This window comes from Natator depressus, chromosome 11 (assembly GCF_965152275.1).
Source record: "Natator depressus isolate rNatDep1 chromosome 11, rNatDep2.hap1, whole genome shotgun sequence".
Lineage (NCBI taxonomy): Eukaryota > Metazoa > Chordata > Testudines > Cheloniidae > Natator > Natator depressus.
Window position 1 is genome coordinate 6,455,711 of NC_134244.1, and position 13,915 is coordinate 6,469,625.

Sequence of the window (13,915 nt, forward strand, 5' to 3'; positions counted from 1 at the left end):
TCCCATGTAAAGTCAATGAGCTCAGGAGCCAGAAAGGAAAACAGGAGGCACATGCAAGGGAGGGCAAAAAATGAAGTTGCAACTGCTTATCAGGACAAAGCCAGAAAATAATTACCCAAAGCTGAAACGAAAGCCCAAATAATTCCCCCCGCCTAGATGGGCCCAAACAACAGACTTCATCCCACAAATACTTACGCATCTGAGTAACTTTACTCACATGGGCAGTTACATCGACTTCAATAGGAATATTCACAGGAGAAAAGTTACTCAGATGTGTGTTTGCAGGCTTGTGCCCATAATGCGTAACAGAACCAAGCCATGCATGTGCTTGAAGCTTTGGAATGATAGAACAAATAAATCCTTGGGAGATTAGGTCAGGGGCAGAAGATGAGGGACAAACATACTTACCACATGTCTAGGCAATTTGTCACGTAAGCATCACCTCTAACATATATGGTGTGTGTATACATGTACAAGGTCCACAGTGTTGCCTAGTGGCTAGACCACTTGTCAGTGGCTCAGGAGACCTGGGTTCTGGTCTTGGTGTCACACTGGTTTGCTGGGTGACCTTGGGCAAGACATGTCCCTGCCACCTGCCTCAGTTTCCTCATCAGTAAAATGGGGATAATGATCTCAATCTCTTTTGTACAGTGCTTTGAGATCTACGGACAAAGACTTCTATATAAAAGCATGGCATTGTTATTATTAATTATTATTATTATTATTACTACATGTATTTCTAGTGAATTAACAAAGCTCCTGTTGCTCTCCAACAGGGGTGCAGTTTTAAGGATATTTTCCAGCAAGTGACTCAGTCTGATTAGGCAGAGCAGGACTCAAGGGATCAGCTTCACCTGAAAACTCCCTGCAGCCACACAAACATGCTTTCAAACAACAAGGTTGATTCCTTCATGTCTTACCCTGCACCAGCAAACTGGTTGGTGCTTACAAATTCTTTTTTCTTCCTTTTAATTGCTCTTAAGACACTTAATTTAAAAAAAATATGCATATGATAAATATTGGGTCTGATGCTGAAATCCCTACTCTGTTAAAATACTCATTGTATGTAATGAGTCTTTCCAAGGACTTTAATAGGAGTTAGATCAGACTGGATGGTGTCCCTCCCTCTGTTTGCCAGAAGCTGGGAGTGGGCGACAGGGGATGGATCACTTGATGATTACCTGTTCTGTTCATTCCCTCTGAAGTATCTGGAATTGGCCACTGTCGGAAGGCAGGATACTGAGCTAGCTGGACCTTTGGTCTGACCCAGTATGGCCGTTTTTATGTGGTTTACTCATCTTTGCATTTAGTTATTTTGACTTGCATGTCTTTGATCTTACACTGGAGATTTCACTTGAAGTGTCAAGTAGTAAACATGTTTGCAAAAGCAGTCTGTTTATTCTCTCCTACATGAATACAGTGCTAACCTTTCACGAATGACTCATGGGGAGAATAGGCTGAGGTCCTCAGCTGGAGGAGACTGGTGGAGCTCCATTTACTTCAAGGGAATTACACCAATGTACCCTAGTTGTGTATCTGGCCTGTTATTTTCAAACTCAAGCTATTATCTTCCATCCATTCTAGTTTCAATCTCTACAACACAGTCACCGTCCAAGCAGGGATTTGCCTCACAGTAATTAATAATAATGTTCAGAAATGAGATCATGATGGAATATGAACTGAATGGGTTGGAGAGATGATACAGTCAATTTGTACATTTCATTAGGTCTCTTGATCAACAGATGAAGCATCAAACTTAAAAATAAAAATCATATGTCTGTTTTCTTCAACCATCATGCTTCAACCATCATGCTTAGTTCATTGCCTGTGAATGACTTGTCTGAGGTTAATGGTCCTTGCTTGTGTCACGGTCCACCAACATCACCCAACTGGTCATTAATCCCCTGGCAATGTCCTGTGCCTCTTATCGTTAGGTCCTTCTGAATATTGCCTAACGTTTCATTGACTTTGCTGGCTCCTGAGCTTGGACAAGTCTGACTCTCACATCAGCAAGCCTGGCTTGATTTATTGCAAGCCTCAGGGCAGAGTTTGAGTTTCACAGCCATCAGCAAACCTACCACATACAAGAATAGCTTGTTCATGAGATTTGAGGCCGTTGTGTCATCATACAAATGGTGATGACCAGCAAAAGGACAACATGGTTAAGAGCAGAACTCAAGAGGTCTGGGTTCAGTTCCTGGCTCTGCCACAGACTTTGTGGTTAACGCCAAGCAAGTCATTTAATTTCTCTCTGCCACAGTTCCCCATCTGTAAAATGGGACCCTGATCTCACTTAGGGTTCCAGATGCTACCATACTACAAATAAATAATAATGGTTTTATCATGACAGCATTTCTGTAGCAAAATATAGGCCACTGTATATTTCAGAGGAAATATTTGCATATTTCTATAATTTGTAAATTTCTTTTCTCTGGTAGGATCTTCAAGATATCGGAGTTTTCCTCAGCCCCTCACCAAATTTTGCTTTTTGCAAACCTTTAACTTATTTGCCTCTAAACATTCTTATGAATGTTCCGGTTTTATCATGCTAAAAGAGTCATCGTTTGTTGCCAAAGATTTTAGTGTCAAGGGCTTCTGTGGGGGGCCATTTTTTGGCCTGTTTGACCTTTCCGTATATAGAAATAAAGAAACACAAAGTCTGCAATTTCACTTCAAATGTAAAAGCCTTCACACAGCATTTTTTACAATGCTGGCTGAGGTCAGCTCCTCAAACAAGACAACAAACGACCTGGGCAATGTATCTGTAGCCTTGTCAGTCCCAGGACACTAGAGAAGCAAGCTCACCACAGACCAGGATACACCAACTCAAAGAGCACCAAGCCCTTTCAAAAGACAAGCCTGGGAGCTTAAATTCATTACTCTGCCAGACTCTAAAAATCATGGATTGAACAAAAGCATTCAATTTATGGCTTATTACAACAATCTGTAACCCACTAACCCCATCTTTTTGTCCTATACCTGCAGAGGTATTAACAGGACACTCTGCCTCGAACGGTGCCTTATAATAAGTGTTAACTACTTATGTTAAACGGTCTGTTCCACCTTGCCTTTTGCTGTGACACCAGGAGTACCTTTCCCAGACTGGAAGAAGAGCTCTGTGTTGGCTCAAAAGCTTGTCTCTCCCACCACCAGAAGTTGGTCCAATAAAAGATCTTCACCCACCTTGTCTGAACAAATGACCTGTCATTTGCAATATACTGGCCAGAGGGTGTGTGTAGAAAACTGTCCTCTACTGGATGAGCTCTAGATGATAAAGGCCTACTGTTTGCAACAGCTAATGACGATTCTCTTTTCAGCTCAAAATCAAGTACTGGAAGCCTCTTTGTTTGCAGCCAATGGTCCTGGGTTTTATCCCAGATGCCAATATGTTCAATGTCAGTCTGTATGTATGCAGCACACAGATTAGTTACAAACAGCTGCTCTTCTTTCTCCACTTTATATAATCCAATTACCATCCTCTAGCTGTTCCCTTTGCATCTCCTGGGCATCTGTTGACCATTCAGTAACCTGAAGTGTTCTGAATGCATAAAATATCTCCATGAATTGAGCTAACGAAGCCACCTTGCATTTCCTTCCTCTTGGACAGCAAAAAAAAAAAAAAATCTGTCAAACAGAGTTCTTGGCTGAATGCTTTTGGCTGCCTCTCCTTTCAAATAAGTCAAATAAGATTTAGAAGACCATAAGCAAATCTCATTTGGATGCCTGCTAGTCAAGTACCACTACTACCTCTAAGAATTAGTCACACTGGATTTCAATAGAAACTTCTTGTCAACATCTCGATTTTCTACATACATGCAAGTGCATTCTCTGCACCATCAAAAATTCCATGTTGTGTGGCATGGTTTTGCAAGGGAGACTTCCTAGGTTATGTACTTATTTCCTCTCTCATAGCATGGACCATATTTACACAGAGATTTACTTTATCTCCAGCCTTAATAGTTCTGATTCCCCTTCTCTTCTCCCTTGGATCCTCTCACCTCCTATTTACAATTACCTGGACTGCCTCCTTTTCCATTCATGATTGCACTGTGTGATTACATCCCTCTAAGCCCCCTAAAGATAACATCATTTTCCTGTGTTAACTAGAGCAATGGCTTGCATGAACAAACAATATCTGGAAAGTATTCATGTATGTCCATGTGATTCAGCAGCTAGAAGCAGGGAGGAACCACCTCTGCCATGGTTCAGCCAGCTCTCCAGGGACAATCAGCAAGTGTTCATCAGGCAGCCATAGACCACTGTTGGAGAGCCACTGCCCTAAACAAAACCATGGCCCATATGCCCCAATTTGACCACTTTCCTCTACTCCTGCCTGTTAAATATGCCCTGTCCTTAACCTTAACCTTACCTGCCATGACCCTGTCCCCTAATTTACTGTCCTAAGCTCTGTGAGCTGCAATTTGATGGTGGGCAAAGTGCATCCTGTATCTAATTTGTAAAGACCATTGACATAGACTCTAAGCTGCCACAAGGACTTCTGGTTATTTTTGTTGATACAGATTAACACGGCTACTACTCCGAAACCTTTAGGCCAAAAGGCACTATAGACATATAATTATATTGCATTAGCACTAGAACTTATTAGGGTCCAATTCTGCCACATTTCATAGTACCTCACTCCAAGCATGACTCTCAGAGTTAGATATGACTCAGTGTGAGGGATGGTGGCCCTTAATATGAGAGACAAAAGATTGAGCAATGTGGACCCACGCAGAAGTGGGAGGCTCAGCAATCTGTGAAGAAAGAAAGAACGAAACTTTTCTTTCTTTGTGCGTGTATGTGCATGCACACGTGCATGTTGATTTATTTTAACTTTGCCCTCAATTTACTGCCTTCGTGTGGCTTAAAAATGATAAAGACTTTGCTCTTGTTAGGAACAAGATGCTCCAGGTTCAAGTAAACATGTTTGCAAGGTAACAGGAGCAGGTAGACTTAAAATGCTCACACAAGCCTACTTCTGACTTTGAAATGGAGGGAGGTTAGCATGGATTATTAGTTTCTGAAAAAAAACAATTCATCTGGAAAATGTCTGCTTTACATCTCTTGGACTTTTTTTTTTCTGTGTGCTAATTTATCTGATACCTACCATGGGTTTATTTTTTCATTATGCATTTATTAAAAAGCCTGGCAGATTTCAAGGCCCTGGATGACAGGGCACTTGGGTTCACCTAGTTACAGCTCTTGTAAGCTGGAAATCAAAGAGCTGGCAGGAGAATGACTCAAGCTGTTTTCATCTGTACTTTTGGTTTTAACTGATGTATTTTTTTCTATCTTTAATCTTTCCTTTGCAATTTCAGAGTCTCTCTCGCTAGAGGAGAAATCGAAAAGGGAGCTCACTGGGATGGCAATAGGTATTGAATAGAAAAAAATCGCTCAAGTTCTTGGGTTCATGAGATGAGATGATAAATCCAGATAAATTTTCAATCGTTTTGGAATAGAGCTTGAGATTTTATCTCTTTACTTTGATGCTGGCTATCTGCCGTCTTTCTGGATTAGGAATCACATGGCACCCACAGGAAAAGCAAAGTGGAAATCAAAGGTTTGGAGACACATTTCCTATAGATCTTTTCCCATCATGTTTATATTTCTCATCTGATTTTTTTTTCCTAAATAGGGGAGAGTAAGTGACAGGATATATCTGTGGAATTATCAAGTCTTTTTTCACCATAGTGAAGTGGGCAATTTTAATAGTGAGGTCAAGATGGATAACAATGCTAAGGTGTTGGTTATTTGGTGGGATTGCTGAAATTTGCAACAGAAAGTTATATCAAACATTTGGCACTGGAGTGAAGAAATACATTTTCTTTCTTAGCAGGTGCCTGTTGTTGGATGCAAAACTCTTCATGTGACAGAAGAAATTTGAAAGACTAAAGAGTGTTGTATACCCTTAAACTATAGCAATACCCCTTATTGGTTTCTTCACTCAGAGATTTTCTCCATTTACTGTGTTACAGCTCTCACTTAGGATATACTCTTTTGGGATACAATATAATCTAATTACCCAGTCATCCTTGAAGGTCAACAGATCCAGTGAATGATCTATGGAAACCATTTTGATACCTTTAATAAGGCAGAATAATGATTTTTATCCCGCATAGTAATTAATGGCACCTAGAATTTCTTTGCAATTTGATTAATGCATCCGTGTCTCAAGGTGCAGGTGCTTTGAGGTCCCATGCTCCTTGAAAAATGACCAGAGAAAGGTGAATTTTGAAATGACTATAACTAGAGACCGGAGGCTGAGATGCTGATCCCAAGGGCATAGTAGCCTACATAAAAGGACTAAATGTTTATATGAAAAATGAAAAGATGCACAATTACATTACATAGGACTTAAAAAGATATAGATTAAAATTTTCAAAAACACCTACGTGAACCAAGAGCCCAAGTTTTACATAAGAACATAAGAATAGCCATACAGGATCAGACCAATGGCCCATCTAACCCAGTATCCTGTCTTCTGATAGTGGCTGCTGTCAGATGCTTCACAGGGAATGAACAGAACAGGGCAAATATTGAATGATCCATCCCCATTCAGCTAGTCTCAGCTTCAGGCAGTCAGAGGTTTAGGGTCACCAAAACCATGGGGTAGCATCCATGATCACATTGGTTAATATCCATTCAAGGACCTATCTTCCAGGAACTTCTCTCATTCTTTTTTGAACCCACTTATATTTTGGCCTCCACAACATTGCTGGACAATGAGTTCCACAGGTTAACTGTGCATTGTGTGAAGTCGTACTTCCTTCTGTTTGTTTTAAACCTGCTGCCTATTAATTTAGTCATGTGACGCTTGGTTCTGGTGCTTTGTGAAGGGTAAACAACACATCCTTATTCACGTTTTCCACACCATTCATGATTTGATAGACTTCTCTCATATCCCCCCCACCTTAATTGTCTCTTTTCTAAGCTGAACAGTCCATCTTTCTCAACTCTCCTCATACAGAAGCTCCCCTAATCATTTGTGTTGCCCCTCTCTGAACTTTTTCTAATTCTAATATATCTTTTTTGAGATGCGGTGACCAGAAATCCACTGTTTAATTTATCAGTATTCAAGGTGTGGGCATACCATGGATTTCTATCTTGGCACTATGATCTTTTCTGGTTTCTTATCTAAACCTTTCCTAATTTTTGACTGCCGCTGCACATAAAGCAGATGTTTTCAGAGAACTATCCACAATGACTCCAAGATCTCTTTTCTGAGTGATAACTGCTAATTTAGACCCATTCATTGTATACATATATTGGGGATCATGTTTTCCAGTGTGCATCGCTTTGTACTTATCAGCGTTGAATTTCATCTGCCACTTTATTGCCCAGTCATCTAGTTTTGTGAGATTCCTTTGTAATTCTTCACAGTCAGCTTTGGACCTATCTTGAGTAATGCTTCACAGTAATTCTTCACAGTCAGTCAGACCTATCTTGGCTGCAAACGTAGCCACCTCACTGTTCAGCCCTTTTTCCAGATCATTTATGAATATGTTGAACAGCACGGGTGCCAATACATATCTCTGGGGGACCCCATTATTTACCTCACTCCACTGTGAAAAATGTCTCTTTATTCCTACCCTTTGTTTTCTATTGTTTAACTAGTTACTGATCCACTTATCCCATGTCTACCTACTTTATTTAAGAGCCTTTGGTGAGGGATCTTGTCACAGGCTTTCTGAAAGTCCAAGTACACTATAGCCACTGCATCACTCTTGTCCACATGTTTGTTGACCCTTTCAAATTATTCTAATATACTGGGAGTCATGATTTCCATTTACATAAGCCATGTTGATTCTTCTCCAACAAATCATGTTCCTCTGTGTGTCTGATAATTCTGTGCTTTACTAGAGTTTTGACCAGTTTGCCTGGGACTGAAGTTAGGCTTACTGGCCTGTAATTTCCAGGATCACCTCTGGAGACTTTCATTTTAAATGGCATTACATTAGCTATCTGCCAGTCATCTGGTGCAGAGGTTGATTTAAGCGCTAGGTTGCTTTCCACAGTTAGTAATTCTACAATTTCATATTCCAGAACTCTTGGGTGAATACCATCTGGTCCTGGTGACTTATTACTGTTTAATTTATCAATTTGTTCCAAAACTGCCTCTACTGACATCTCAATATGAGAAGGTTGCTCAGATTTGTCATCTAAAAAGAATGGCTCAGGAGTGGGAATCTCCCTCACGTCCTCTGCAGTGAAGACTGATGGCCCTGTCTTCCTTGAGTGCCCCTTTAGCACCTTGATTGGTCAGTGACTCCACTTATGGTTTGGTAGGCTTCCTGCTTCTGATGCACTTAAAAAAACCCTGCTGTTAGGTTTTTTTTTTTATGTCTTTTGTTATTTGCTCTTCAGATACTTTTTTGGACTGCCTAATTTATGCTTTTACACTTGACTTGCCAGAGTTTATGTTCCTTTCTCTTTTTCTCACTAGGATTTGACTTAAAAATACATCTTTGAAAAATTTGATCGAAAACTGCCTATTGTACTCTGCAGCTTTTTTTTTGGGGGGGGGTCTATTTATATATATATATATATATACACACACACACACACATTGGGGGTATATGGATAGTTTGCACCTCCATGATGGTGGTTTTTAAGTTTCCATGAAGCTTGCCAGCCTTTCACTCTTGGCGATTGTTCCTTTTAATTTCCATTTAACTAGCCTGCTCATTGATGTATAGTTCCCTTTTTTGAAGTTAAATGCTACTGTGATGGGTTTCTTTGGTATTCCCCCCCCCCAAGTATGTTAAATATAATTATATTATGGCTGCTATTACTAAGTGGTTCAGCGATGTTCACCGCTTGGACCAGATCCTATGCGCCACTTAGGACTAAATCAAGAATTGCCTCTCCCCATGTGGGTTTCTGGATTAGCTGCTTCCAAGAAGCAGTCACTAATGGTGTCTAGAAATTTTATGTCCTCATCCTCATCCTGAGGCAACATGTTTCCAGCCAACATGGGGATAGCTGAAATCCCTCATTATTATTGGGTTTTTGGTTTCTGCAATCTCTCTAATCTCCCTGAAGATTTCACCATCACCACCCTAGGCAGGATGTCAATGGGACTTAGGATCCTACGTGCTTTAAGTCATCTTTGGAAATGGGACTTCAGCTCCTGAGTCATTTAGATGCTTTTGAAAATTTTACCTATAAGCGCTCATGTTTCAGCCAACCACTAATTGAGAGGAGCTAAGAAGAACCTTCCTCTGTGGGGAGTTTTTTTCATAATTGTCCATTATGAGGCTCCAGGAACCTTGGTGCTGTCCACTATTGGAGACAGGATACTGGAGTAGATGGACCATGGGTCTGACCCAGAATGGCAATTCCTCTCTTCCTGAGTTATGATGGTTCCCAGAACATCACGTATCTATACCTTACTCTCTGAGGACCTGATCTTTTAAGGTTCTGATCACTACCATGATCTTATTGTGGGGGAAGAAGTGTTGCCTAGTGGACAGAACAGTGAAGAGGGACTCGGGAGACCTGGATTCTATTGTTGGCTCTGCCAGTGGCCTGCTGGATGACCTTGGACAAGACACTTCAATGCCTCTGTGCCTCCATTTTCCCATTGGTAAATAAAGATAATGATACTGACCTCCTCTGCAGCTATGTGGATGGCAAGTGCTGCAAGAGTTAGATAAGACTGTTCATTATTTTTATCAATTCCTATTAACTTTGCAGCGTGTACTGTGCAAAGTTTCAATAGAGTATAAACATTCATTAGACTTTCAGACATTTTAGCTGTTGCAAAACACATTTAGCCTGGGAACACCTAAGACCATCCTTCTCCTTAGTGACACAGAATTATTAGTTAGGAATTCACCCTTCCTGCCATTCTGCGGGCCAGACGGGAGGGGAACGTTACAAGTAGTGAGCAGTAGCTTGAACGTGTTGGAAAAATTAGCCTGCAGTTGGGTTTTCAAGTGTTACTCGGTAGATGGCTGTTCTATGAACACATTATTTTCATAACAACTGTAAAGGATCCTGAAATACCAGTGAAGAGTGTTACTGCTCAAGTCTGAGGGGAGAGTGCCCAATCCCACTTCACCAGAGAGTATGACCTTAATAAATAAGTTACCCAACCGGGACCAATCCTGCCTCCACCACACACTACTGTGCTTGGCAAATATCCCAGAGAAAGAACCAGTAACGGACAAGGAGTCACGATCACTTTTATCATTGCAAAGGACATTGTTATTCATAGTCCAGTAGCTTTATGGCAAGCATAAACCAGCTACAAGAGGGAAGCGTAATGCATCTGAACATTATTCCAACGAAAATAATTTCCATTTCAATGACACTGAGAAAAAAAAAAGGACATGAGATAAAAATGATAAAACAAGGGGCAAAAGCCAGAAGAGGGACAGGGAGAAAATTATTCCACGTGGAAAGTAGCACAATATCCCTCCACATTCTGTCCACTTATCATCTAGCAATGTGGAAGTAGGGGAGTTAGACAGGAAATTACTGAATCCCAAATATGCTTAGTAACCAATTCCCAAGTTTCTGTACTTGATATATTACAGACAATCCAAAACCTGCCATGTGGCTGCTTGTGATATTTACCAACCGTGGGACTTTCAAAAGCATTTAAAGGATTTAGAGCAGCAGTCCCACTAAAAATCGATGCGACTTGTGCTCCTAAATTCTTTGGATGCCCCTGGAAACCTCCTCCAAAATTTTCTAACATCAAACAGATTTGCACCTGATGCGATTGGTTAATGAAGCCAGAAAACCTCAAATTTTGCTGAATTTAGTATTCATCACTACTCTGCAACTGGCCATGCTCAGAGGTGGTTCAAAGGGCACACTAAGGAGCAATACACATACCAACAGAGGAGGTAAAAGATAAGACAACAGTATATACATGTGTCAAGTACATTCAGAGACTTTCTCATCTTCTTATCTAGTCGGCCTAATGGATTTCAGCATGGGATAAATAGTAAGGAAATGCAACTGTATAGCCAGGCTGAATGAAAGTCAAGGCACTTTTAAGCTCCAGCAACATGATTATTCAAGGACTGAATAAGCGAGTGAAGCACTGCATGCAAACTAAACTGATATAAGCAAGAACGATGACCACTTACATGAATTGAAACGGATAAAGCTGCAGCCACAGAATCCAGTTGAGAACAGCCCCGAATTCGGTATCGTCCCCATAGTAACTATTAATACAGTCAGGATGGCATTATTGTAGTAACATATCCTAAATGCTTACCATTTTTGGAGAGAATCACAGCCAAATAATCATGAAAGTAGGTGTCGATGTAGAGCAGGAGGCTCGGAGCACGTGCTGTCAGGAAGCTAAATGCAATGTTTTCCTTGGACATAATGGCGTCTGCATAAATGCCAGAGGATGAAGTGCTTGTATTTTTTGTCACTGGATAAGGCTCTTGGAAAATATAGGTAACTGAGGTGCCAGCTTCAAACACTGCAGAAACCTCTGAAAATAATGCATAAACCAAGGGATCTATTTCAAATGGTGCATTTTCAAATCTTACAATTGGACATAGGCCTGAACCAGACCATCAGATCTGTAATCCCCACCCACCCCAAATCTTTCTAAAGGTGCAGACGTGGATCTCTGATTTGAACTTCACAAGTCAGGCTGTCTGAGTAAGCCACACATGTCTCTGTTCCTGTGAGGAGCCCCAGAGTAGGGTAGGGGAAAGATGCACCTGGAGCTGTAGAAGCCAAGTACAGGTGCTTGAGCCATTCTCCATGGAGGTGGCAGACACAGGCAGACCACCACAGAAGAGCATCTCTCAGAGAGGAGGATGCTGCAGAATGTTCCTTACACATTCTACAATAAGGACTTCCATCTTGGCTTGCTTCCAGGCACTTGGAGAGACCCTCTTAGTACTTTCAGCCTGGTTGCCCATGGAAAACCACTGAGGATGCGAGCTGGAGCCAGACCCCACCTTAAACTATTGGGGTGGTAGCAGCAGAGTTCTGCCGGTCTGCTCTGGGTTTGAAGCCTTTTTGTCCTCTTTCTACCCTAACCAACCTTTGAAGGACTGGCTAGAAATTAGCCCATATATGTTCCTTCCTTTAAAATAAACAACTATTAACAGTCCACATTTACAAAGGTATTGTAGCTAAGAGATATGCCTAGGTCCTAAGGAACTGAGAAGTCTAGCTATATGTGGTCAGGTCCAGGGGACAGACTTTGTGTTTGTGTCACATGCATAAAATGGTCTAGCCACAAAATATATTTAGATGACGACAGCAGTTGGAGGGTGACATCTTCTACTATTTACTGGGTAGCCGTAGGCTAATTCCAACAGTACTTTCCCATAGTATCTGTACCCATCTCTGAACAGGACACTGGTATTTATTCAGTGTGCCTATTCCAACCTTAGTGCCAGATCTGCAATTCACGTAAGTGGGCATAGTTCCACTGAATTCCAGAGAACTAAGCTGATTTACACCAGAAGAGGGTCCAACCCAGTGATTAAACATATGGCATTGGAGAGACAACCAAAATAAATATGCTCACATACAGACTGGCTGTGATTTAGAAGTAGAGGAAGATTATGTGGATTACAATTGTGTTTTTTTTCCAAAACACATTTAATCAGTTCTTTCTGATGTATGGGAAACATCTGGTTAAGGGCTTCTTGCCGTCACTTCCCTGAAACGTATCCTTTCACCCCGATCTCTTTTTTCCTGAGAACTGCCTGGATGGCGAATATATATTACACACAAAAAACTATGTTAAAAGAATATTACTAAGGTTGCAAATGTTGCACCACTGATCACAAGACTCAGCTTTTCCAGGAGAACTTTCCTTGTTCCGGGAATTCAGACCTTTTTCTTTAAGAGCCTGCTGCTGGTGGAGACCTTCTCTTGCAGCAGCAGCATGCCTACTGAAGACACACTGAGCATTCCAGCCCCCTCACTATGCCACCTCTCTACTCTTAAAGGGGCAGCTCCCATTTTGCCTATTGTTTAATTTGTATCATTATTAACAAAAGACACAAATATAACAATAAGCCAATATTCAATATTTTTACTAAATATAGACATGAACCTATTTCCATAACATCGATTCCAAAGACCTCACACAACATCAAGCACTCAAAAGTTAGGAAATGTTAAAATTAAGGGTGTCTGTGTAACCTTAATTTAGCCCCTTTCTGCATATTCATTATAATATGGCCTTTAATTACAAGATCACATACTATTTACATGGGAACATGTTCAGTGGTTCTGGGGGGATGACAGATGCAGAGTCTGGTCAATACTAGGAGTGTGAGGTGCTGAGGAAAGAATCTGCAGACATTTAGCTGTTAAAATCAAAGTAGTCTCTACTGAGCATGTGCAAACTGCAATTTTTCAAAGGCTTATAACTTGGTCACATTTGAGTGGATTTCCATAGGGATAGCAAAAGGCACAAAAGCCACCTGCCTATCAAATTTCAAGTCCCTGCTCCAAAAACATGCGGGCAGTAGAGCTGTTCAAAGGAAAGGTCTCAAGATTATTTAACATGGCCAAAATAAAGTATTTTCCCTAGTTCCGTTCTTGGAAATAACTATACCATTTTGGCTGAAATTCTCCAAACATATTCAGCCTGAGGAAGACACCTATCATGGAAAAAAATCAGCTTGAACTGTTAAAGTTTGTAAATTTATAAGCAACTGAAAACAGAGTCTTAGAATGGGAAGTGCCAGGCAACCTTAACAGTAGCCCCACTTATAATATCTGAGGAGGTCAATGTGACAACTCTGTCACATGGAATGGTCTCCTCTCAATTGGGCAAACATTGGTGAGCCAAGTTGTATTCAAGTGGGAACTGATAAGGGAAGAATCCCTGGTGAGCTGGGCCTAGTTGCAATTTAGAAACATAGAGGTTGCCAAGAGCTGCAAGGAGAGTGCATGGAGCCAGCCATGCCACCTA

At 41.0% G+C, this 13,915-nt stretch overlaps 1 protein-coding gene across 2 annotated transcripts in view; it reads right to left on the reverse strand.

The window, feature by feature from the left end:
* The window catches only part of CNTNAP5 (contactin associated protein family member 5), a 420,028-nt gene that overhangs the window by 34,573 nt on the left and 371,540 nt on the right, over positions 1–13,915 (reverse strand). For both annotated transcript variants that reach the window (XR_012641395.1, XM_074967062.1), the window contains exon 19: positions 11,234–11,458. Coding sequence is in view for 1 of the 2 variants with exons in the window: in XM_074967062.1 (XP_074823163.1) it covers positions 11,234–11,458 (225 nt within the window). In the remaining variant the exon portion in view is untranslated. The remainder of the gene's footprint in view (positions 1–11,233; positions 11,459–13,915) is intronic.